This window comes from Culex pipiens, chromosome 3 (genome assembly GCF_016801865.2).
Source record: "Culex pipiens pallens isolate TS chromosome 3, TS_CPP_V2, whole genome shotgun sequence".
Taxonomy (NCBI): domain Eukaryota; kingdom Metazoa; phylum Arthropoda; class Insecta; order Diptera; family Culicidae; genus Culex; species Culex pipiens.
Window position 1 is genome coordinate 71,693,722 of NC_068939.1, and position 24,570 is coordinate 71,718,291.

At 42.1% G+C, this 24,570-nt stretch overlaps 6 protein-coding genes and 1 long non-coding RNA gene across 8 annotated transcripts; 2 read left to right on the plus strand and 5 right to left on the minus strand.

Moving 5' to 3' along the window:
- Nucleotides 1-1,554: 1,554 nt before the first annotated feature.
- LOC120419520 (selenoprotein F) lies at nt 1,555-2,419 on the minus strand. 2 transcript variants are annotated; one of them, XM_039582230.2, is made up of 3 exons: nt 2,226-2,419; nt 2,045-2,154; nt 1,555-1,973 (listed from the first exon to the last, which is right to left on the minus strand). In XM_039582230.2, exons 1-3 carry the CDS (start codon nt 2,274-2,276, stop codon nt 1,637-1,639), a joined length of 498 nt encoding a protein of 165 aa, XP_039438164.1. In that variant the 5' UTR covers nt 2,277-2,419; the 3' UTR covers nt 1,555-1,636. The 2 variants fall into 2 exon arrangements, with proteins under 2 accessions (XP_039438164.1, XP_039438163.1); XM_039582229.2 differs by having other exon boundaries at nt 2,045-2,160; nt 2,226-2,418.
- Nucleotides 2,420-5,576: 3,157 nt separating this feature from the next.
- Nucleotides 5,577-8,142, plus strand: LOC120419522 (anaphase-promoting complex subunit 2). Its single transcript, XM_039582232.2, has 2 exons — nt 5,577-5,754; nt 5,808-8,142. The coding sequence occupies exons 1-2, from the start codon at nt 5,695-5,697 to the stop codon at nt 8,097-8,099; spliced, it is 2,352 nt and encodes a 783-aa protein (XP_039438166.1). The 5' UTR covers nt 5,577-5,694; the 3' UTR covers nt 8,100-8,142.
- Nucleotides 8,134-8,728, minus strand: LOC120419523 (WASH complex subunit 3). The gene is made up of 2 exons (XM_039582234.2): nt 8,597-8,728; nt 8,134-8,541 (listed from the first exon to the last, which is right to left on the minus strand). The coding sequence occupies exons 1-2, from the start codon at nt 8,624-8,626 to the stop codon at nt 8,140-8,142; spliced, it is 432 nt and encodes a 143-aa protein (XP_039438168.1). The 5' UTR covers nt 8,627-8,728; the 3' UTR covers nt 8,134-8,139.
- Nucleotides 8,729-9,237: 509 nt separating this feature from the next.
- LOC120419534 (uncharacterized) lies at nt 9,238-18,741 on the minus strand. The gene is made up of 3 exons (XM_039582245.2): nt 18,387-18,741; nt 9,553-9,781; nt 9,238-9,497 (listed from the first exon to the last, which is right to left on the minus strand). Exons 1-3 carry the CDS (start codon nt 18,655-18,657, stop codon nt 9,296-9,298), a joined length of 702 nt encoding a protein of 233 aa, XP_039438179.1. The 5' UTR covers nt 18,658-18,741; the 3' UTR covers nt 9,238-9,295.
- LOC120419535 (uncharacterized) lies at nt 10,118-11,714 on the minus strand. Its single transcript, XR_005605738.2, has 3 exons — nt 11,283-11,714; nt 10,751-11,223; nt 10,118-10,690 (listed from the first exon to the last, which is right to left on the minus strand). It is a non-coding gene; the product is annotated as an uncharacterized LOC120419535 (long non-coding RNA).
- LOC120419532 (leukocyte receptor cluster member 1 homolog) lies at nt 16,154-17,342 on the plus strand. Its single transcript, XM_039582243.2, has 2 exons — nt 16,154-16,297; nt 16,355-17,342. The coding sequence occupies exons 1-2, from the start codon at nt 16,275-16,277 to the stop codon at nt 17,310-17,312; spliced, it is 981 nt and encodes a 326-aa protein (XP_039438177.1). The 5' UTR covers nt 16,154-16,274; the 3' UTR covers nt 17,313-17,342.
- On the minus strand, nt 17,282-18,304 carry LOC120419533 (39S ribosomal protein L16, mitochondrial). The gene is made up of 3 exons (XM_039582244.2): nt 18,153-18,304; nt 18,024-18,095; nt 17,282-17,973 (listed from the first exon to the last, which is right to left on the minus strand). Exons 1-3 carry the CDS (start codon nt 18,190-18,192, stop codon nt 17,357-17,359), a joined length of 729 nt encoding a protein of 242 aa, XP_039438178.1. The 5' UTR covers nt 18,193-18,304; the 3' UTR covers nt 17,282-17,356.
- Nucleotides 18,742-24,570: the final 5,829 nt, after the last annotated feature.

Sequence of the window (24,570 nt, forward strand, 5' to 3'; positions counted from 1 at the left end):
CGCCCCAGCAGCTGGACACCGAGTTGCGGCTGAGGACAAAACGCAAAGGCCAGCAGAGCCAACCAAGACCCCTACACAATCCCCCTTCCCTTCCCACGCCTTGTCTTTAACATCAATCCCTTCCCTACTAACCCCGAGTAGGCCGCGGGTAATCGGCTTCCCTCCCTCTAACATTTACACACAAGATCCTCTGTAATTATTAAGTCAAATGTAATTACAAAAGCCGACTCGGTCCTAACCAGGTCCCAGTACCGAAAAGGACCTAATAAAAATAATTTTATGAAAAAAAAAAAAAAAAAAAAAATATTTGCAGGTTGAGGGGCCGGCTACCAAGAGTACTATGATGTGTCCTCGAACAGAGTTGAACTGGGAAAGTAGTACTTTACTCATTATTATACTAAAGGTTTATAAGTATACGAATATTTTCATATTCATTTTGGATAGTATATTAACGGTATATTAGTATACTGAAATTTTGCTGTTTCTAAGTAGTATACTTAAAAGTATAATAAAATATGGTTAGTAAGATCAAGAGGGTATTTTCAAAAAGATAATTAATTTAATAAAAAAAACAATTAAAATTAATAGGATTATTCAAATGAACGGGTCTATAAGAGGGCCGTTTGGAGAAAATGATCGACATTTTGAACTTTTCGAGTGGCCCCGGTTTGTGTAGGTAGAAGGCAGTCATGCTTTTGAACGGGTTCTCCGTTCGTTCAAGTTCACACAGCAACACGAAAAATAACAGTTCTGAGAACGAACGCTCGTCTCTAAGAAACGTTCGTTCAGTAGGCTTTTTTGAAACGAACGGAGAACCCAGTTCAGAACTCCAACATTTTCCTTTGATAAGACCTCAGCAGACTAGCTAAACTTCATTGACTGTTAATCATCCGTTTACATATCAGTACTGGTAGCTTAGTGGTAACAATTAGGTTTAGTAATCAGAGTTCGAATCTCTTTTTTCCTGAACTAGAAAAGCATCGATTTTTTTTTTAAATCACGGTGGCAATAAGTTTTCGTCTCCATTTAAGTTGGGGTGCTTTTTGCTTATAAACCGTTTCATTTAGTCTCCCTATCCTCCCAGCTGGAGTGTCCCTTGATTTGTATAAAATGTAATTTCAGTCGTCGTCAAAAAGTTGGTACCCGACCACAAAAAAAAATATATTTCAAAAAACTGAGATTCGAACTCACTTTTTTTGAATACTGTTCTTGCATGTTACCACCGAGCTAACTAAGCTTTGTACAAATCATTCTACTGAATGTTTATTTAAGTTTAACAGTTGCCATAGAGAGCCCTTGGCTACAGGCGGGTTCACAGAACGCGTTTCAAACTTTGAAGAGAACGGCACGAAAAAGTGACGTTCTGTTTTTGGAACGAAAACCAATGGCTCCTGCGCGGTGGGTTCAGTTCGTTTTGAAGAAAGAGAACGAACGCAGAACGGGTTCCGTTCAAATTGCATGACTGGTAGAAGGTAGATCCTCAGCAACAAATTGTGTACAGTTGTTTTCAGTCTTGATTCTGTTAAGTGCTTCAACTTGATACGTACAAAAATATCAGGTAGGGAATGCTCTTTTATTGGGACTCTAAAATTTTCTTACAAAATAAATCCACCCACACGCACTTCTAAACTCTACTCTAAACCCTGTTCGTCCTCAGATAGTCATCGTCGTCCGTCATCTTGGTGAGACGCGTTTCGAAAAACTCCTGCACGGTGTCGGTGTTCCACTTGGTGATCGAAAGCGTCTCCTTCACGGTGCCCCTTTCGTCCATCAGCTTCACAATCGGATCGAGGCCGCGCACGTACTTGATGGTCAGATTCGGAAACTTGAGCGGCCGGTCACTCTTGATGAAGGCCTGAATCTGCGGGTACGCGCCAAACTTGCACGTGCACACCTCGAGGACGGCCTTCGGGTAAACCTTGAGCTTATCGCCACTTTCGGCGTCCTGCTGGCAGCACTCGCGGCAATGGTCCCTGCGGAAGGCGAAGGTGTGTTGTGTTGAGCTATGACGTGGTTATTTAGAGATGGAGATGGGAGGACTTACTTCAACTCCTCGAGGCCGTACTCGCCCAAACTGTTGCAGGAGGAGCAGAACAGTTGCGTTTTCACAAATCCCAGCTCGCGGCAGTCTTGGGCAGTAAATTCGGCGTTTATCTGTTGCTGCAAAATTTAATTAGGATATTGTGACAAAAAATCTAAAAATGCTTGGATTTGAAAAGACTTACGTGATACACGGTGAGCACAATAGTTAACAACACAAATGTAAATCGCTGCATTTTGAAAGCTTAGATTAAATTATGTAAGTTTTATTATAAAATCCGAATAAATTTGATGAATTTGTCAAAATGTTTCAAGTTCTTGAGAATTTTTGCTTCTGGCATCCGACAAACGAAAACACTACACGTAAATAAATATCATTGACATTTATAAAGCCCGCCCGGCTTGACTCCATATGGAATGCACGAAAAACCAAACTTATTCGGATGATCGTTTTCAATACACATTTAAAAGTGTTAACCCTGTACACGCTAACCATGCGATCTCACTTTTTGAGAAAAACGTCGCAAAAACGAGATCTATTCTGCCAACTCAATTTTTGCGATCAGTTTCTTTTGTTTACATTGCAATTTTGAGTTGGCAAGAGCGAACTCAGCGTTGAGATGACTGTTAGCGGTTTTCAATCAGTCTTCTTCAGTTTGTCAGTGGTCGCTGTCAAGATCAAACCACGTGGAAGTTTCGTTCTTGTTTATAAGAGAAATTTATGAAATTGCGTGAATTAGTAGTATATAATTTATACACCGCTTAAAGCGATGAGCAAGTTTATATTAGTTTTCCTTCTTAGGCAAATAAGTAAAAAGTGGTTTATGGGCAGCAAAGATTGTTTTAAGTATTATTCTATAAAGTTTTCGATAGCCATGCATTTTATTGTTATTTATTAGTTTTTATCACCAAGCCACCCCGAAGATGTGGATTGAGGTGCTTGAAAACACGATATTTCGGATTATTGCAGTTTATACTTCACTTGAGTCAAAAGCCAAGGTTATAAATTTTTGAATGTTTGTAAAAGTTGGATTTACAAGGCTTAAACTATACAGAATTCAATAAATCACAACATCTATTTTGCCATTAAATCAAGTTTTAAATTATGTTGCCGTCGAAATAAGCCTTTATAGGGGATGGAATAATAACAAAAAAAAATCTTTTTCGCTTGCAACTTTTTCAACTACGAAATAGAGTGGAGACGAAACACGCAAAACAAAATCGCTCCCAAACTTTTCGAAAAAATAAATCAGCAGGTGATTTTTTTGTGATTTTAATTATAAGCACCATTTTGTTTTGTTAACAAACATTGTTCACCTACGAACAGTGACAGGTAATTTTTGGACGTGTGACATTACACCCGCAAGTGTAGTAGTGAACGCGATATATTCTGCTGAATAATCCCAGTGATGATTTTTCAGTTTTCTTTTACCGATTCTTCATTCCGCGAGAGAGGATAGCGATGTTCCCTTTCGATGTTTTCTCTCACACAAAAAAATATTACGGTAATGACAAAAGTAACTTACTTTAGAATTAAAAAGTTGTTAAAATTTGCTACATTAAAAGTTTTTTTCTTGTTTTGAAAATGAAAATTTTAATGCTACAGTTTTTGAAAATCTCATTGCTCACTGATTTAAAAGTTTTCACTTTTAATTCGACTGTAAAATTTCTTTCATTTTGTCGTTCTCGTGTAACCGTGTTCGCCTAAGTCCAAAATGTAAACAAACGTTTTTGTGATTCCGGTGAGTGGAGGTCCACAACGACTATCAAAACCGAACGCGGCCGCTGCCAGGACTTGGACGCGGAAACCTTTGAAAGAGGATGGTGCGGGCTCGGGTGCGGGTGCGGAACAAGGTTGGGAGACTAGGGGAAAGTTGGTTTTCAAAAGGATAAGGCCATGGCTGCAGCTTCCTGCAGGACCTGCGGCTGTTTCACGACCGAAATGGGTAAGAATGAAGCTTGGGTGTTTGGTGGCCTTTGAGATTATTTTGTTTGTTTTTGTAGGACGCCGTTTATGTGGCTGCCAAAGATCGGAGGTCGGGATGTGGATTTGCACCGGTTGTATTCGGTGGTGGTGGCCCGGGGTAAGTAGACGAGATTGACGTTGAAGCAGATTTACATCCGCTTTTTGAACAAGTACGAAAAAGTTAATTTTCACGGTGAGGAGAAGGATCCGACGGAAGAGGTGGTCAGCGCGGATGTTGCACTCGGTGCCGGTGGTTTACGACCATCAGCAGCATTATGTGCCAGAAGTGATGACGGAACAGTGTGGGATGTCCCGAGGGTTCGCAGTCCATTTCTCGTTGCGGGACGAGTATTACCTAAACATCCGGAAGAACAGTTTGCACTAGTTCTGGAAGGACCGTCTGTACGAAAGCCGCAGGTCCTGGAGCTGTCGTACTCAGATTAATTCCAGAGGTTGGAGCGAGATCCGACGAACCTGATCAAAAACATCTACCTGGAATACCGAAGAAGTTACAGGTGAGTATTGAGAATGTGTTCAGTGTCTAGCCAATTTCATTTACTTTAAAACTCTTTCAGCAACTTCCGCCCGCAAACGCTCATCTCGCAACGGCGCAGCTTCGGCCGGATGAACTTTGACGGCGAGTTGGCAATATTTGTATCATTCTCGAAGGAGGACGAAGTGATCGTGAACTATCCGTTCATGCGCTTCACTTCCTAGCCGGAAAACTTCGACTTCCCTTCCCGAATCAACAACCAATGGCCAACTCCTCCAAGCCTGTCCTGCTGATGGCCGGCAACGAGACCACCCTGTTCTCTACATCGCTGTCGCGCTCCAAAATAAAGGCCGCGATGTTGCTCCAACGCGAACTTTTAATCCAACGAACGATCTTTTTAAATTTAGAGTATTTTTTCTTTGTGTGTATATCACCCTGCTGTCATTGATGGCGCTTTTTTCATGATGCTTTTTTTTCGTCACGAATTTCATGTAGTCTTTTATTTGACAGGTTGACAGGGCTATATAAACAGGGACTGATGATGCCAGAGATTTTGTTTTTGTTACTTTATTTAAAATCATGATTAAACAGACTTTACTGAAGTAACTTTTGCTCATTTTTGGTGGAGAGGTAGCTCATTAGGAGTACTTTTAGAATATGCAATAACCCAGAAAGTGTCAAAATGTACTTGATGCCTTTTTAAATGTTACCGTCGAACTTTGGTTTGCAGGGAAATTTTACACAGATTATGTGGATTATGTGCAATATTTTAACCCAGATCGCCGACTGAAAAAAAAAAATGTTTTTCACCCACATTGACATTTTACACAGATTGCTACACAAGTTCTAAATTTTGAAATATATGAAAATTTTCGAAGGATTTCTGCTTTGTTGACAGTTCCATTTTTTTCATTTCTGTCATCGCGGCTCAGCGCATGATCGCAGCAGTTTCCCGACTTGGCCGATCTCTGTGTCGAAATTTACACAGATCTGCGTTATCTGGATTTTGCGTGCAATCATTACACCGTTTTGCCGATTTGCCATAATTTCGCGGGGTTCCCTTATTTTGTTGACAGTCGCTCGACCGCCGAAATGTCATCACAAGAAAACTGATTTCCAAACAAAATTTCGTTACTCTCGTCTGATTTCGTTGGGGAATGATTTCCATCCTGTTTCACTTGAAAAATATTCAAAAATGCTAAACGACAACATCTGCGCCAGTTTGTACAAAGTATTCCCGATACTCGAGGATAAGGTTCGTTACGTTTTGCGCTACTGATTCGTAAATGTAAGTGATTCCAATTTCAGCTCACCGTCGCCCCCGTCACCGACCATGAGATCTCGCAGCTGTCGGTGCAGCTGGAGCGCGAGCTGCCGGTCATCTACGAGGCGATCTTCTTCAAAATCGATCGCTGCCTGCGCCACCAGACGGTTCCGCGCTTTTGGCGCCACTTTAACCAGTCGCCGGTATCCGGGAAGAGCGCGGACACGAACCGGCACTTTTTCCGCTTCCAGCAGGCGGTCCGCGAGCTGTACGACGAGTTTGGCCAGTACTGGCTGCAGCTGAAGCGGCTGGAGAAGCTGAGGAGGGGGGTGGTGCTGCCGGTGGACGTGGCGAAGCGGCCGAGCGATTTGAGCGAGTTTTTCCGGATGTTCCGGTGCGGGTTGCTGGCGCAGCTGCCGGTGGACTTTAACGAGCTGGTGTACGAGTTTTACGGGATTGCGTTTAAGGTGTTTGCGCTGACGCACGCGGACAGCGAGGAGAGTGGCATGGAGGTGGGGGAGACGGCGTTTCAGTGTGGGGCTTGCGGGTCGGAGTCGGTGAATTGCCAGTGCCAGAGTCTGGCGAGTGCGTTTACGAGCACGAATCGGCAGTTGGCGGCGATGGGGCTGTTGGATAAGATTGCGGGGTTTACGCTGACGACGTTGATTCAGGAGCGGATCGACGCGAAGATTGGGGAGACGAAGGAGAACTTTTCGGTGTCGCATTTGGAGGCGTTGGAGCGGTGGCTGAATACGGTCGTGCTGCAGTGGCTGACGCGGATTTATAACCGGGGGTCGTTGACGATTGCGCCGGGGAATGTGAAGATTGAGGAGGCGATTGGGAATTTCCAGACTAAGCTGAGCTTCTATTTGTACGAGAATTACGCGAACGCGATTATTGAGCAGTTTTTTGGGATTATTATCGACTTTCCGATGTCGCAGGCGGCGATTGATGATTTGAAGCTGTGCTTGGAGAAGATCGATTTGAAGAGTTATCTGATCAAGACGGTGAAGGGGACGTTGGAGTCGAAGCTGCTGCATCCGGGGGTGGACACGCCGGACATTTTGACTGGTTACGTGGCTGCGATTAAGACGTTGAGACATTTGGATCCGACCGGGGTGTTGCTGCAGACGATTACGGAACCGGTGAAGGAGTATTTGCGGAGTCGGCCGGACACGGTTCGCTGCGTGGTGACCGGGTTGACCGAGGAGGGCTGTTCGGATCTGTCGGAGGAGTTGGCCAAAAGTGAGCACATCAAGGCGAAGGAGAATATCAACGAGAAGTTGGAGTTGACCGATTGGGAGAACTGGAATCCGGATCCGGTGAACGCGGATGCCGTGCTGTCGAAGGAGGCTCGCCTGGGACGACCTTCGGATATCATTTCCATGGTGGTGGACATTTACGGCAGCAAGGAGCTATTCGTGAACGAGTATCGTAATCTGCTTGCGGAACGACTGCTCTCTCAGCTGGACTCCAACCCGGAGAAGGAGATCCGCAATCTGGAACTTCTAAAGTTACGCTTCGGCGAGACCATGCTGCACAGCTGCGAAGTCATGCTGAAGGACATTAGCGACTCCAAGCGCATCAACTCGCACATTCTCTCCGCCGAATCGGGCTTCCCGTCGGAACGTCCCTTCGACATCTCGGCGCTCATCGTCTCGTCCCAGTTTTGGCCCACGTTCAAGAAGGAAACCATGGACCTGCCTCCAGCGATCAAGGAAGTCTTCGATCAGTACACAAAGTCCTTCGAGGCGTACAAGGGCAGCCGAACGCTCCACTGGACGCCCCTCAACGGCAAGGTCACCATCGAGCTCGAGCTGGACGGCAAAACCACCGAAATGCAGGTCACCCCGGCCCAGGCCACCATCGCGATCCACTTCAGCGAACAGCGCGAGTGGGAACTGGAAAAGCTCGGCCAGCAGATGAACATGCCCCCATCGGTCCTCCGCAAACGCCTCGTCTTCTGGCAATCCCAAGGCCTCATCCGCGAAACACGCGAAAATCTCTTCATCCTCAACGATCGTCAATCCGAATCCAACGCCGCAGAACTCCACAACGCCCCAGCGCCCGACGTCTGCGAAGACGAAGAGGCGGAAAGCGCCATGGAATCGGCCAGCGACCAGCGCGAAGAGGAACTCCAAGTCTTCTGGTCCTACATCGAAGCGATGCTCACCAACCTGGACTCGCTCCCCCTGGACCGCATCCACCAGATGCTCAAGATGTTCGCCTCCCAGGTCGACTTCTCCCAGGAAGAGCTGAAAAACATCCTCCAGCGCAAGGTGCGCGAGCACAAACTCGTCTACGCCGGCGGCGTCTACCAACTCCCGAAAGCTTAAAAGGAACATCATACTTGAAATAAAAGTAACTTCATTCTGCTCACAAAAATGCGTCAATATAATTCGGATCCAAACCCTCCGAGCTGATCTTGTTCCGAACCGCCGGAACGGGCACCCCAACCTGAATCATCTTAAAGTATCGCTCGTAGCGGGGATCTCGCTCCTGCGCCACCACTTCTTCCTGCACTTGCGCCACCTCATCAGTCGTTGCTTCTGCCGGAACTTCAACCTTTTGCGGCGTCATCGAGCATCCCTTCAGAGCGTCGATCGAGGCCAGTTTGGCCTCGATGATCAGCAGGGATGCCTCCAAACTCTGCATTTTGTGCTCGTACTGGATGAACTTGTTCTCGCAGTCCAGAGCAAAGCGGTTCAGGAAGTGAACCGTGCTGAGCACGAAATGATTGATGAAGGCAACCATTCGCTTTTGGTTGGTGGGAGGAAGCTGGAATTTTAGAATTTAATTAGTCTGTAATTTATGAAATTCAATACAAACCAACCTCATGCTTGTCGAGTCCAACCGTTTCCATTGCGTGGAGAAATTGAAGAGATTTCTAATGCGAAAGTGCAGCGAATTAATTTTGTTGGAATCCTGTGAAATCGTCACCTTCCCAGTCAAATCAATCAGAGTTCTGAAACGGAATCTAATTAGAATCGTATACAAATTCCGTTTCAAACGCAACAACCGGTTCGAACACGGAACCGGTTGTTGCGTTTGAAACGGAATTTGTATACGATTCTAATCAGATTCCGTTTCAGAATTCGGATTGAGTTAACTGGGTTTATTTACAAATCAGATTGAGGAGTTGTCCCATTTTACCGAACATTGATGCTATAAAATAAACGTCAAACTATCCCAGTCAAATCAATCCGAATTCTGAAACGGAATCTAATTAGAATCGTATACAAATTCCGTTTCAAACGCAACAACCGGTTCGAACACGGAACCGGTTGTTGCGTTTGAAACGGAATTTGTATACGATTCTAACTAGATTCCGTTTCAGAATTCGGATTGATTTGACTGGGATAGAGTGTGGCTTTGCTATAATTAGGGTGGTATTCACCTTTTCTGTGTTGAACTCCGACAAAACTGGGAATTAGTGCATTTTATTCCAGTGGAAAAGTAAAACTTCAAACGACATTCCCATTTTGTTTAACGAAAAACATTTATTTCACTGCATGCTAACTTAACAAAATCACTACTCGTGCTTCATCATTGCGTTCAGCTCCGACGGCGTACGGAAGTTTCCGTCCAGCAGCAGCACGGGCTTGTCGTTGATTTTGTAGCGCGCATCCTGCCACGGCAAAATGCCCCCCTCTGGCACGGCGGTCACCTCGCCACCCTTGAATTGTATGTGCCTCCGCGTGAAGGGCAAATAACCCTCGAAGATGGCGATGTATCTGAAAATTAACTATCTTATAGCCAACAATCGAAACTTCACCATAACCTGATTACTTCTCATTGTTGCGGTACACCCGCAGCGTGTACCGGTTCACCATCAGCCGGATGACCACGTTGGCGAACAGGAAAAAGCCGAGGAACACCATCAGGTCGTTCTCGTTGGCCGTCAGCGTGCCGTACTCGATGTCGAACGGGACGGCCATCGTGTGGAAGTGCTGCAGGTAGGCGTAGCTCGAGATGCCCGCGAAGGCGACGAAGCTGAACGAGGAGATGACGTTGCAGGCTATTGGGAGGAGAATACATTAAAAGTTAAATATGTGCAGAGTTAGGGGAAAAAAAGTTTTGAAATGTAGTTACGTGTGCGCTTTAGTGCACATTATCCTAATACCCGCTGGCCGGCAGCGAAATTATGGGAAAGTATCAAGGGGAAAACCACTCTCATCAAAGAGCCCTGGGCACCATCGGGCACGCTCTCGGGCACCTTCAGGCACTTTCAGGCACCTTCAGGCACATGCTCGGGCACCTTTCATTTTGACTTTGACGGTTGGAAAATTTCTGTCCCAAACATTTTAAGTTGTCAGAAGAACTGTTTCTTGTTGCAAGTGCATTTTGTTTAATTAAAATTATTTGTGAGCTAAACAATTGTATACACACAAAGAAAAAATACTCTGAATTTAAAAAGATCGTTCGTTGGATTAAAAGTTCGCGTTGGTGAATATTCGTAGAAAGTTCAAACTTTTTAATTTAAAAGTTGGAAAGTTTTTGATACTACCATGCATTTCTGGAACAAAATCGTTGTATCGGTAAAAGTTTTTTACTTTTATTATAAGAAGAAACTTTTTATGGCAACAATAAATAACATTTAACAATTATTTTATTTCTATTTTTATTTTTATGTTTATATTAAAACTGCTGCTTATGCTGCTTAACATCGCGGCCTTCATTTTTGAGCGCGACAGCAATGTAGAGAACAGGGTGGTCTCGTTGCCGGCCATCATCAGGACAGGCTTGGAGGAGTTGGCCATTGGGTGTTGATTCGGGAAGGGAAGTCGACGTTTTCCGACTGGGAAGTGAAGCGCCTGAACCGATAGTTCCCGATCACTTCGTCCTCTTTCGAGAATGACACAGATGTTGCCAGTTCATTCGGCCGAAGCTGCGCCGTCGCGAGTTGAGCGTTTGCGGGCGGGCGTTGCTGAAAGAGTTTGAAAGTAAATTAAATTGGCAAGACACTGAACACATTCTCAATACTCACCGGTGAATTCTTCGGTATTCCAGCTAGATGTTCTTGATCAGGTTCGTCGGATATCGCTTCAACCTCTAGAAGTAATCCGAGTACGACAGCTTCAGGACCTGCGGCTTTCGTACAGATGGTCCTTCCAGAACTGGTGCAAACTGTTCTTCCGGATGTTTAGGTAATACTCGTCAAACATGTCCCGCACCGAGAAATGGACTGCGGACCCTTAGGACATCCCACACTGTCCCGTCATCACTTCCGGCACATAATGATGCTGAGGGTCCAAGTGCAACATCCGCGCTGACCACCTCCGATCGCTTCTCGTCGTTTCCCTCTTCCGTCGGATCCTTCTCCTCACCGTTGAAATTTACTTTATCAAACTTGTTCAAAAAGCGGATGTAAATCTGCTCCAACTTCAATCTCGTCTACCCACCCCGGGCCACCACCACCGAATACAACCGGTGCAAATTCACATCCGCATAAACGGCGTCCTACAAAAACAAACAAAATTAAACACAAACGCCATCAAACACCCAAGCTTCCTTCTTACCCATTTCGGTCGTGAAACAGCTGCAGATCCGGCAGGAAGCTGGCCTTATCCTTTTGAAAACCAACTTTTCCCTAATCCCCCAACCTTGTTCCGCACCATCCTCCTTCGAAGGTATCCGCGTTCAAGTCCTGGCTGCGGTCGCGTTCTGTTTTGATTGACGTCGTGGACCACCACTCAATAACCACCGGAATCACCTAAACGTTTGTTTACATTTTGGACTTACACGGTTTCACGAGAACGACAAAATGAAAGAAATTATACAGTCGAATTAAAAGTTAAAACTTTTAAATAAGTTAGCAATGAGATTTTCAAAAACTGTAGCAGTAAAAGTTTTCATTTTCAAAACAAGAAAAAAACTTTTAATGTGGCAAATTTTAACCACTTTTTTATTCAAAAGTAAGTTACTTTTGTCATCACCATAATATTTTTTTGTGTGTATTGTCATCAAATTCTTTTGTTGACACTGATAAAGGAAGGAAAGTAATTTTTAATAATGACTTCATGAACAACAAACTCGTTTATTTGTAGACGTTGAAAAATCATTCTTTAGGATATATCGATTGAAGCTAAATTTCAAGAGAACAAATACGGCATGCAAGAGCTTCATTTTTATATTTAATAATATTTTGTTATGTATTTCAATAGTTCAGGAATAAAAGCAGTGGAATATGCTTCTGGTGAACTTTTTTAGGAAAACCGAAGAACAGAACGTGGTTTATGGTTTTTTGAACTTCGATGTATGTTCATTCAAAAGACTTGAATGTGATTGTTGTTGATTGCACCGAGCGTTTGTTTCAGATTAGTGATAATTGGAGTATTCATAATCGGACTTTACAAAAATGTGACGTGTAAAATCGTTGTTTCTAGAAGAACCCCAATATTCTTTTTATGCCTAATAAAAACTGTAATTTTTCATATTTCGTAAAATTTTATTGAATTGGTATCGATGATGTTAATTTTGTTAAAACACACAAAAAAGATGGTTTGCTATTTGGCCACATACAACAGCTCTTGAACCAACTAGGGACATCGCCGAGAAAACAGGGGGAGCTGGGCGGGACCACTTCCTTCAGAGGTTTAGTTTCCTCAGTGTTCGGTGATGACCCCGGGACACCTCCCGACTACAACCCTGGCCAGGCCTGGATCTCTCGTATCTCGTGGAGACGATGGCCGCAGCTCTTCGTGCTGAACTCGAGCTGGCGGCTGTGGAAGAAAGCGAGAGGTCGTAGGTCATCACCGAGGATCGCAAGGATCGTGCCGCTGCAACGACATTAGGGGGAGCGGTCCTCGACCCGTTTTAGCAGGACGCGCTCAGCTCGAAGGCCCCAAATTCATCATCCCTTCACTCTGTTTAGATTGGTTTACAACATTTTCCAATGGGTTCATTCCTAAAAGATAAAAGTATATGACCAAACTACATTCTATAGTTGATACAATGCATCTTACCAACAATCAAATGTGAAGACTCTGCAACAATAGATTGCATTCAGCAGAATAAGAAATCTAAACCGAAAACTAAACGCTAACAGGATTGTAAAAACATTATAAACAAATATTGTAACACGGTTGCTATGTACCGTCCTGTTTTTTTTCTTGGCTTCAGGGCTCACTCGGGCACCTTCGGGCACGTTTGGGCAACTTTACGGCACAGCCTACTCGGGGGCAATGAGCAGAGTGGTTTTCCCCTTGGAAAGTATCGTTTGTATCAGACTTGAATTATGCTTAGGGTGTTCTAAATCTGCACTTAATCGGGGCTAACCAGGATTGCCAGGAAGGCAAGCTAGCAAGTCCCCTAGAGCCGTCCGCGTGAAAATCGTAATTTTTGGAGGCTAATAACTTTTTTTTTTTTTCATTTCATTTTTATTAGGTTGCTTTAACAATTACATTGGTGCAGTTGTTATCCTGAGCTGAGATATGGACTACCTTTCAACAGCTGATTTGTTCAAAATGGGGAGAGAGTTTACTGGTACTAAGGAGAACGAATTAGACAGAGAAGGAAAAAATTGCAAAAATAACCTTCGAAATAGCTAATAACTTTTTAGTTAAAAAAATCCTAAAAATATGGTGTCGTCGGGAAAGTTTATCGAAATTTAATGAAGATCTTTGTTCCGAAAATTGATAAGTCAATACTAACCAACTGTCAAATGATAGTTATTGCGCCTTCCACTGATAAAAAAAAACACAAATAGTTGCTTTTCTCCATATATTTTGACGATTTTTCACATACAAATATCAAGGGCCTAGAGGGAGGGGTTCCTGTGGTCAGAATGAGCTCAAATTTGGAATTTAGCCTAGTGATGGGTCAATCTTTTATTTTAGAGGGGAAGCCAAGAGTGGTGGTCCGTTGCTTCTAATGACCCATTTTAGAATGCCAGAGAACATGGCGGACACATTCCGAGGTCATTGGGCATTGGTCGGCCTCGCATAAGGATAGAGGCTCGTGCATAAACTACGTGGCTTTCTAATTTAGAAATTTGGAAAAAAAATCCATTTTAGCCGCCATCTTACAAAATATTAGATAGCTTGGGAACATTTTTGAAGTCACAATTTTGGAACCGGCATTTTGAGAAACATAAAAATTTCGTGATTCGATGGTGAAAGAAAAGGCAAAGTAGCCAGTCCGTCGTCGTCCTCGTCGAAGCAAGGCCATCTTCGATCTTAGGCGCTTTTGTTTGTGCAGTTCCATCGTCATACGAGTTGAGAGAACCTGGTGAGATCGGTCCATTGTGGACCTAATTGATGTGTTATAAAATATTCAAACATGCTTACTACTAAATACGTGCTGATCCCTGTTTTGCCTTATGTGATTGAAAGTTTAAAGATAGATCGAGGACCCGTCTGGTTTTTGCTCTATGTTTAGGCGGGGCCAGACAATGCCCAATGACCTCGGAATTGGGCCGCTAGGATCTCTGCCATTCTGAAATGGGTCATTGGAAGCAGCGCGAGGGCTATCACCACCTAATACCCGGGACTGAGATAAGCTGTATCAGCATAATCCAAGCCTGATACAACTTATACTTTCCCATAATTTTGCTGCTGGCCAGCGGGTATTGGATAGGACCACACACAGGGTTGCCAGGTTGCCAGATAAATCTGGGAATGCCAGATTTTTATAGTGTCTGCCAGAATAAAGATTCACCCTTCCCTGTTCCAGATAATGACAGATTTTACCAGATTTTTCACTTTATGCCCAATTTTGAACCACTTTTTGATTAAAATGAACGAATTTAGTTGAAAATAAAAAAATAGATTTTTTATTTATTAAAGAAAAAGCAAATTCAACATTTTCGAGGCCATGAAATCAGTGAACTATCTGGATTCAACAAACTTTTGAATTAATTTATTTCCTCCCTCCCCTTCAACATTCAGAATTCGACGGTAACATTTCAAAAGGCATCATGTACATTTTGACACTTTCTGGGTTATTGCATATTCTGAAAGTACTCCTAATAAGCTACCTCTCCACCAAAAATGAGCAAAAGTTACTTCAGTAAAGTCTGTTTAATCATGATTTTAAATAAAGTAACATAAACAAAATCTCTGCCATCAGCAGTCCCTGTTTATATAGCCCTGTCAACCTGTCAAACAAAAGACTACATGTACCTCGTGACGAAAAAAAAGCATCATGAAAAAAGCGCCATGTACATTCGGCGGAGAAAAACGAATCATAACAAAGCGTCCCCCTCAAGGACAGCAGGGTGATATCGACGTTGGTGATTTCAAAAGAATTTATGTTTATTTTTCTCAAATAAAATTACGGAAATAATGTTTTATTGAATATGGATGAGCAAGTATCAATAAAAGCAACGTTTTTCATCGTTTGTTATCATTAGAACATCTTATTTTGATTTTATATCAAAATGGGAATTGAAAATGGATGCTCAACATTCAAATGCGTTTTTCTCAAAAAGGATGGTGTGTTCATGATGCTTTTTGAAATGTTGGCATCGAATTGTTAGATTTTTGTCTGACAGATTTTTCCAGATTTTTAATCGATACTTTGCCAGATTTTTCAAACTTTGACCTGGTAACCTTGCCACACACACACATACAAATTTCGTGATTCGATTATCCGAAGTGAAGTGAAATTTAGCTGAGGACTTCGGATAGTCGAGTACTATCTTAATTTTTTTTAATTTTAGAATGTCAAAAATTTAAAAATTTTAGAATGTTGAAATTTTTTTTTAATTTTCGAATATTTGTTTTTAAAATGTCTTAGTTTCTACATTATTTTTTTAAAATTACTATATTTGATTTTTTTTTAAACTTGAAATGCTTAAATTTTTTCTTGAATATTTTAATATCGGACATTTGAAAATTTTCATATTTTTAAATATATTTATATTTCTGGATAAATCTGAAATTTCCTGATTTTAATTTTTTTTGGATTTTGAAGGTTCGAAATTGAATTTTAGTGATATTTTTAATATTTCTATTGTGTTTCTTATGGACCTTTAAAAAAAACTGTTGATCTGATTTTTAATGTATTATTTTTTGAATACTTTTTTTCTAACAAATTCTAGATTTTTATTTTATTTTAAAAGTTTATTTGTAATTTCGAATAATTGTTTTTTAATGTTCAATTTCTGAATGTTTTGACTGAAAATTGAATGATCATTGTTATGGGTTTCCCCTAGGGATGCCCTCTGTTTACTTCATTCTGAGCAAAAAACGCGTCCTTTAAATTTTCGGCATTTCAAAATTCTACGTTGAGATTCGGCTTTATGGGGCAATTCTTGATTTTTACGTTTTTGTGCCTTTTCAGATGCGTACCAAAAATAAAAAAATAAAAGCAATATTTTGTTGAACTCCGACAAATTGAAAAATAAGCAAAATCCACTTCATACTGAATACAGCCCTTGATCAAATAAATGACATTTCTCGTTGTCAAATTTCGTTATAAGACAAAAATGTAAATATTTACGTCTGAAATCGATTCAAACAAACTTAGTAGCAAATTCCTCTTAAAAATAATTTTAAAATTGTTTCAAAATGAATATTTTGCCAAAGAAAAGGTAAGTCATCATTAATGTTTGGGCTACAAATCTCATTGATTGATTTTCCCCTCTCAGTTGGCACGTCCGCAACAAGGACAACATCGCGCGGGTTCGCCGCGACGAAGCGAAAGCCGCCGAGGAGGAAAAGGAACGCCAGCGGCGGGTCGCGTTGGCCGACCAGGAGGCCAAAATCAACTTTTTGCGCCAGAAGGCACGCCAGCAAGGGGGAGCACACGCAGAAACAGTCGCAACTTCAGACGAGTTGGAGTCCCGGTTGAACCGGAAGGAGCATGTGAACTTCTTTGAGGAGTTGGAGAGCGGGAAGAGCAACGGGGTTGGGCGGAAGAACGTGGAGCACGAGCGGGAGAAGAAGGAGGAGCAGGAAAAGTACGAGAAGCAGGTTGGGTACTTGACGTATTTGGGGCAGGATACTAACGAGGCGACCGGGCGGAGGGATTGGTACGATGTGGCGCCGAGGAGGGAGGAAACGGTTGGTGAGGATGGGAAGAGGGTGGAGGTGGGGCTGAAGACGAAGGAGTACAACGATCCGTTGAATGTGATGCGGCGGTATGTGCCGGGGATGAGGACGGCGTCGCTTCCGTCGGCGAAGAAGGTGGAGGAGGATGGTGGGGGGACTTCCGGCCAGTTTCAGTACCAATCCCTGACGGGGAAGCGCAGGAGAAGCTCGTCTGGAAGTGAGAGGGCTCCGAAGCGGAAGAAGAAGCAGAAGCATCACAAGAAAAAGTCTAAGAAAGAGAAGAAGAAGCGGAAGAGGCGTCGGAGTTCCAGCTCGGACCAGTCTACGGACGAGGAGCAGCGGCGGATTAAAAAGGCAAAGCTGGAGTTGCTTCGGAGGCAGAGGTTGGCCAGAGAGCAGGAGGAAAAGGCGCGCACGGAAAAGCTGTTGGCGAAGGTGAGGGGTGATCCGGAACCGAAGGCGAAGGAACCGACGCCTGCTCCAGTTGCGCCGGTTGTGAAGCAAAAGTACAACTCGCAGTTCAATCCGGAGCTTGCCAAGCAGAACTTTGAATAAAAGAGTTTGATTTTAGCCGTTTATTCTACACATTTTGCAAACATTCAATGGTACCTTCCGAACCACTTGTGATCCACCGGCGACAGCCACCGATGACATCCGCCCATGTTGTTCTGGATAATGTACTTCAAGCTGTACTCGTTCAGATTGTCCCGCTCGAGCCGCTCCTCTTCCGCCTTCATCTCCTCGAGCATTTCGTGCGACACGACCATCGCCTTGAACGGCAACTTGTGGCAGACCGTCTCCAGAATCGGCTTCACCTCGGCAAACTCGCACTTACCGGCCATCTCGACGATCACGCGCCCACTCTTGACCGGCGTTACGTAGTGATCGATGGCGCTCTTTCCACCGCCCATCCGCTGACCCTGGCCCTTCTTGGTAATCGGCTGCCACGGAGCATCGACGCGCCACGCGGCAAACATCCGGCTCACGTCCATCTTGCGACCGATGCCCAACCGAATCATCTCAAAGTGTCCCCAGCGGAGACGACCGCCGCCGGTGGCCACGATGCCGTACTGCTTGTGCAGCAGCGAGTTGTGAACCGTTTCCGGACCGCGCATAAACTTGAGCTTCTTCTGCAGCTTGGGCGCCTTCATGTTGGACGGCAGGATCGGGACCTTGTCCATGAAGCGCAGCTTCGGTCGCTCCGGGATGACGACATCTGGAAGGACGTCGGTTACTTATTGCAATCCAGATATTCCGGAATCTTACCTTTATATTCGATGGGAGGTGCAAAGTGTTTTAGTGTTGCAATTTGTTGGTTATGTTGTTGCCTCAGTAATCCTTTAAAAAGTTGTTTTCATTACTCGTAATTCAAAGCATTCAAATTCAATCACTTACCTGACAAAAGAAACCGGCCAAATCCCCCTTTCAGCAGCATTTTGCTTCGCTAAAACTCTAAATTTCACGCAAAACTATTGCATAAACACTCCGAAACACTTTCAGCACTCCAAAATGTTTTCATTCGATGGTCAGCTGTCAAAAGCAGCTTTGACAACCCGCCACGCAGTGGCGCTAGTGTTCTGAACCGGCATCCAAACCAACAAAACAAAAACTGGATTCAAGAAAACTCACCCGCCAAATAGTGCTCCATCGGGGCGCGGTACACGAGCCGGAAGTCCAGCGGGACCTTGTCCTTTTTGCGGTAGTGCTCCTCCTTCATGCTTTTGGGGGTGGCGCCGGCTAGTCGCGCTACCGAACTGGAAAAGGGCTGAATTCTCGCGGAACACGGTGCACTGGCAACACTTAGTTGATTAAGGGAGGTAATCACTCGCGAAGCACTTGAAGGGAGGGCGCGCAGGGCGCTCCTGCGAGCGCAAAGCTGGGTTGCCTTTAGTAAAAACATCTTTTTTTTTTTGATTTTATGTGAAGAAAAAAGTTGCTTGAACTAAGCCGGGAACTTTTGGTTACAGCACTTTTGTTTTTGTTTTGGTCTGCGAGTTTGACAGATTGTGCAGGCGGGCATTATAAAACTCTCGCGTACACGCTAAAACAAATACTACAAAAAATCTAAGATCTGCTACCCAATTTTGAGTAAATTTTCAAACGTTTGTCCATCAGCAACCAGTAAAGAGGCAGTTAAGAGTTTTACGAGGAGTTTTATGACGTTTTCAGAGTAGGATGCTGCTGATCAGGGGGATGCTAAAGGCCGCCATCTTGGGTGATTGAGATTGATAACGCGCGCAAACTGCGCACAGTGAATACAAAAATTTCTTTTATTAATAATCCCTACGTTAGTAGTTTATTTTGCAAATAAATTGATAAAAATTACCTTATAAACATACACTAACTTTTAAACGTACATTGCGGTAAAATTTTACATAAAAAACAATAATTACTTTATTTCCATTTTATGTTTTGATTCCGTAACGAACAACTGTTCTTTTGTGCTGGAGCCGAAGTTGACATTTCCCTTTTGTTCTGGTGCCGAAGTTGACAGCTTGTGTTGGCTACGGGCGATCTGCCTGTAGTGAGATATAGATGTCGCTCCCTGCTGCTGATCGAAATAATCCGACTGTTCACAGATTACACTGAGCAAAAATCACACAGCGCATCGAAGTGTTTCGCACATGATCTGACCCTGCAGTACAGAGCACTCAAATATCAATCGCAAAACACTCGAATTGTGGTTATTGGCCATGGAATAATGTCAATAGCCAAACACTTGAATTTTAAATGGTGTTGAAAAATAATAGTACGTACAAGCGATATATAGGTTCTCGCTTGCTAGTCGGGGAGAGTTTTTTGTGCTACTCGTTCTAGCCTCGCTTTTAGCCATCGATAAAAGTCGCGCTAAAATCAATCAGTAAAACACATTAAATTCAAGTGGAAAGTCACGTTGACTTTGAATAGTGCTTGTTTTGTGTAGATCTTAAGATCAATTGGTCCTAAAATGAAGCTTAGATTGCTGATATTATTGTTAACAGCGATAAAGCTTATTTTTCTGAGTACAATGACCCTTTGTACGACCACGAAGAGTTTAAAATGGATTTTTAAATCAATTTTGGAAAATTAACCTCGCGGTCCTTCTTGACAGAAAAGTTCCTACTTGACAGCTCGTTCCAAAGGGACCATAGTTGATCCATCAAAAAAATGTTGTCTTGTTATATTTTTTTGCATTAAAATGAAAAAAAAAAGTGATCAGAAATGGTGTTTGATCGTGTTTTTTATCGTTGTACATAAAAATTTACAAAGGGCTTTAGTACCCAATTTCTACTGTTTTCCTCATCACTTTGAATAGTTCAAGATAGTGGAAAAAATGCATGAGCAAAACACTCGAAAAGCTTGAGCCAGCCGAATGAAAATAAAGTGTCAAAAATACCAAAAAGTCAATCGCCCAAACAAATGCATTTGATTGTGATTTGGATTGATGTTGAAACACAAACCAATTAGATCTATGATGAGGCTTTATTCGATCATTCATGTGTTTGGGCACTTGAATAAAAATTGTGGCGCATTTTTAGTGTAGGATGCTGCTGATCGAAATAATCCGACGGTAACAGATTTGGTTCGATTTCTAAAAAAAAATCAAAAAATCTGATACTTGCCTTGACCGTATTGACGTTTGTGTTGTTTTCGAATTCAACCTGTCACTTTGCTTACACACTAAAGTAATGTTAATCAAAATTCGATTAAACACAAATTCGGATGAAATTCGAGACATCCGATTAAATGGATAAAATCGATGAAATCTTTTGAGTTTCAACTAAAATGATAAAATTTAGACAGGACGGCGGAATGAAACCTCAATGGATCACTGTCGTACCCCTCGGGTTGAACCGAAAAATTCGTATAAAAAGTGGGATATTGAACTCAGAAAATCGTGATTTTTGGATACGGTGTAGCATGCATCCTTTACGCAAAATTCACACAACACAGATCTGTGTAAAAAATTAAGCAGATTTCGGGTAATTTTTAACACAGATCTGTGTAAAAATAAACACAGATTTTCAATCGGCTTCCCATTAAAATCTGTCTAAAAAGTCACAATGCCAAGATGGCGTCGTTCATGCAGAATCAGATGCTCCGAGAACTTGGTAATTTTTTGGTCTTTTGATTATTTATTATATTTTTGTTCATTTGGTTTCATCTTTCAGATTTTTTACATTCCGGTTCCCAGTGTCGGGAACAGACGTGCATCGGCAATCAATAGCACTTGACAGTTTTTTTAAGGCCATGGCTTGGAAAAGGCACCATATCAATTTGTTTTGTGCCTAAAGTATGTTTTTTGCAATGCACTATGGGGTTCTGAACGACCGAAACCTTTATCTTCACTTATTCGCTAGTTTTAGTGATGAAGTGCTATTTGAGTGCTAAATAGCATATTTAGCACTTGAAATTTTTGTGATATTCAAATCACTATCGAGCTGTCAAATCGCATCATGGAGTTAAACTTTCTGTGCAGTTGCTGTGAAGCTTACCAAGGCTTTTCAAAAAGTTTAACTCCATGTTGCACGCACACACTCTCACTTTTAATTTCTCGATTAATTTTTTGCTAATCCAAATTGCATAGTGAACAACGATTATTAAAAGCATCGAACTAAAGCTTATTTTGATGCACAGTGAGCAAAGATTCACTCTTCTGGTTTACGAAGGCAATCATCTCAAAAGAAAGAAGAGATAATGTCTTATGTATAAATCTTCATATTGAGGTTAATAAATGATATTGTTATTTTGTTTCTATCAATTAATTAAGTTTTTTTTTTATTGAAAACCAAGATAAAATTCTACTCAGATTCTGAATATTATTTAACACAGATCTGTGTTAAATTGGGTCCTAAAATGAAGCTTAGATTGCTGATATTATTGGGTACAGCGATAAAGCATATTTTTCTGAGTACAATGAATCTTTGTACGACCACAAAGAGTTTAAAATGGATTTTTAAATCAATTTTGAAAAATTAACCTCGCGGTCCTTCTTGACAGAAAAGCTCCTACTTGACAGCTCGTTCCAAGGGGACCATAGTTGATCCATCGAAAAAATGTTGTCTTGCCAAATTTTTTGTTTGCATTAAAATGAAAAAAAAAGTGATCAGAAATGGTTTTTAATCGTGTTTTTTTACCGTTCCAGCCGGTTCCAGTCGAGGTGTTCCGGAACAAACGGACACTGCGGTGCGTCCAAAAATATGTCAATCTCGTGTCCAAAAGAAAGAGCTAATAATGTCTTATGTATAAATCTTCATATTGAGGTTAATAAATGATATTGTTATTTTGTTTCTATCAATTAATTAAGTTTTTTTTATTGGAAACCAAGATAAAATTCTACTCAGATTCTGAATATTATTTAACACAGATCTGTGTTAAATTGGGTCCTAAAATGAAGCTTATACACTCAGAATGAAGATTCGACTTCGGCAGAAATATCTGCCGAACGTGCTCGGCAAAGTGATATTCTGCCGAAATCTCGGCAGAAAACTCATTGTTCCAATATTCTCGGTTAAATTTAACCGATAGTTCGGCAGATCTAAGCAAAATGCCGAAGTTCGTCAGTTAAATTTAACGAAAATCTCGGCATGTCCAAAATCTACCGAGTTCGGCAATTCAACTGTCAAATTTGCTAGAAAGTGCCGAGCTGTTCGGTTAGATGTTGAGGTAGCCATATTTGTTTTCGATATGAGTAGTGCTCACTGAACTAAGTTCCGGAACTTTGGATAAATCGGAATTTATACTTGAATTTCTACAGGATTTCTGCTTGGATTTCTACTTGAAAGGTAAACATTTTTAATAACATCTGTTAGGAAAAATAATATCTAAAGGGTCTTTCATTTGCAGCTTTTGCCAAGGAAATGCATGACGATGGTGTTTGGTAGAAGTATAGGATTCATTCTGGTTCAGATTGTATTAGATTATACATAAAAAGAGCAATAAATATAAAAAAGCATGCATGCATATTGTTTTAAAGCTTTAAATTAATTGCGAGAATCTCGATTTGATTTTATTATGATAAATGCCGAGATTTTCGGTTGAATTCGTTTCAGGGATGCCGAGATTTTCGGCACAAAAAAGCTGGCTGTCAAAATTATTTTTGCCGAGACTTCGGCAGATGAATTTTCTGCCGAACTCTCTGCCGAGCGCTCAGTTGTTCTGTTTTCGGCAGAATTCTGCCGAAGTTCGGCATAAAAAACTGAGTGTGTAGATTGTTGATATTATTGTTTACAGCAATAAAGCTTATTATTCTAAGTACAATAACCCTTTGTACGACCACAAAGAGTTCAAAATGGAGTCTGCGATCAGCAGAGAAGCGAGTCAGACGTGCGTCCCTCACAAACCAAAAAAGTGCTAAAAAGTGCAAAAAATGCCTCACGGCAAGAAAAAGAGGCGGTCCTCACCAGCAGGATCGGCAGATTTGAAGAAGCTAAAGAATGCCGAAGCGCTACCTGCAAAGCCAGGCAGTTTGAGCAAGGACGCTCAAGATTCTTCTGGAAACCAGTTCGCTACCCTCCCTGTGGACGTGAGCGAGAAGGAAGAATTTGAACGACGGGAAAAGTTGCCACCCATTTTTGTGAAAACATCGTCATCGGATTCGGTGCGAAAGTGGCTGACCGGGTTTATCAAATCTGGTGCTTTACAAGCTTCCATTCGCTTGTGTGCTGATGGACTCAAAATTCTGCTACCTACCAGAAAGGATTACAACTACGTTCGGGATTTCCTGAACAACACAAAGATTGAATACTACAGCCATGACGATCCAGGTAAACGCCCCATGAAACAGGTCCTCCGAGGCCTGTATGACATGGATGTGAGTGTGCTGAAAGAAGAGCTCAAAACTCTTAAGTTGAACGTGATCGAAGTCTTCAAGATGACGAGACACAACAAGGACATCAAGTATCGTGATCAACTGTACCTGGTTCATCTCGAGAAAGGATCGACAACGCCGTCTGAGCTGAAAGCAGTTCGGGCAATTTTCAACATCATCGTGACTTGGGAACGTTATCGTCCAGTGCACCGTGATGTGACACAGTGTTCGAACTGCTTGCAGTTTGGACATGGTGGAAGGAACTGTTTCATCAAGAGTCGTTGTGCAACCTGCGAAGGTGAGCACAAAACTCAAGCTTGCGAAACAATCAACGAGAACATTGAAGCCAAATGCTTCAATTGCGGCGGCGACCATTCGACCAAGAATCGAAGCTGCCCAAAACGTGCTGAGTTTGTGAAAATTCGGCAGCAAGCGACGACGAGGCACCAACCAAATCGTCGCAAAACACCACCAACTTTCACGGACGTGGATTTTCCTGCTTTGGCGTCACCTGGAGCGGGATTAGTTGTTTAAGTGATTTTTTTTTCTTTTTTACCCAAATGTATTCGATTCAATGCAAAAATGTAAAACAATTTGAAGTAAATAAATGAATGTGAACAGTTAATAAGAAAACGAAAAATATAACAAAGATGAAGAGCATGTAGCCATACCACTTAGAATGTAAATGAAATGTAATTATTATAAGAAAGTTCAATAAAGACATATTTAATTTCAAAAAAAAAAGAGTTCAAAATGGATTTTTAAATCAATTTTGAAAAATTAACCTCGCGGTCCTTCTTGACAGAAAAGCTTCTACTTGACAGCTCGTTCCGGGACCATAGTTGATCCATCGAAAAAATGTTGTCTTGTCAAAATTTTGTCTTGCATTAAAATGAAAAAAAAGTGATCAGAAATGGTTTTTAATCGTGTTTTTTACCGTTGTGCATAAAAATTGACATAGGGCTTTAGTACCCAATTCTAAGCAATTTTCATAGTCAAAATTACACAGATTTGACAGACAAC

Bases quoted from the DNA above. Each gene is read 5' to 3' on its own strand.
- LOC120419523 (XM_039582234.2), bottom strand. From the start codon at position 8,626: ATGGAAACGGTTGGACTCGACAAGCATGAG. The intron at 8,542-8,596 runs GTTGGTTTGTAT...CTAAAATTCCAG, and splicing joins TTGGACTCGACAAGCATGAG to CTTCCTCCCACCAACCAAAA.
- LOC120419532 (XM_039582243.2), top strand. From the start codon at position 16,275: ATGAATATTTTGCCAAAGAAAAG. The intron at 16,298-16,354 runs GTAAGTCATCAT...TTCCCCTCTCAG, and splicing joins AATATTTTGCCAAAGAAAAG to TTGGCACGTCCGCAACAAGG.
- LOC120419534 (XM_039582245.2), bottom strand. From the start codon at position 18,657: ATGTTTTTACTAAAGGCAACCCAGCTTTGCGCTCGCAGGAGCGCCCTG. The intron at 9,782-18,386 runs GTGAGTTTTCTT...TCCTCCCAATAG, and splicing joins GATGGAGCACTATTTGGCGG to CCTGCAACGTCATCTCCTCG. The intron at 9,498-9,552 runs GTAATCAGGTTA...GTTAATTTTCAG, and splicing joins GTGTACCGCAACAATGAGAA to ATACATCGCCATCTTCGAGG.
- LOC120419533 (XM_039582244.2), bottom strand. From the start codon at position 18,192: ATGCTGCTGAAAGGGGGATTTGGCCGGTTTCTTTTGTCAG. The intron at 18,096-18,152 runs GTAAGTGATTGA...AACTTTTTAAAG, and splicing joins TGGCCGGTTTCTTTTGTCAG to GATTACTGAGGCAACAACAT. The intron at 17,974-18,023 runs GTAAGATTCCGG...ACGTCCTTCCAG, and splicing joins ACCTCCCATCGAATATAAAG to ATGTCGTCATCCCGGAGCGA.
- LOC120419520 (XM_039582229.2), bottom strand. From the start codon at position 2,276: ATGCAGCGATTTACATTTGTGTTGTTAACTATTGTGCTCACCGTGTAT. The intron at 2,161-2,225 runs GTAAGTCTTTTC...TAAATTTTGCAG, and splicing joins TTGTGCTCACCGTGTATCAC to CAACAGATAAACGCCGAATT. The intron at 1,974-2,044 runs GTAAGTCCTCCC...CGCCTTCCGCAG, and splicing joins TACGGCCTCGAGGAGTTGAA to GGACCATTGCCGCGAGTGCT.
- LOC120419522 (XM_039582232.2), top strand. From the start codon at position 5,695: ATGCTAAACGACAACATCTGCGCCAGTTTGTACAAAGTATTCCCGATA. The intron at 5,755-5,807 runs GTTCGTTACGTT...TTCCAATTTCAG, and splicing joins TCCCGATACTCGAGGATAAG to CTCACCGTCGCCCCCGTCAC.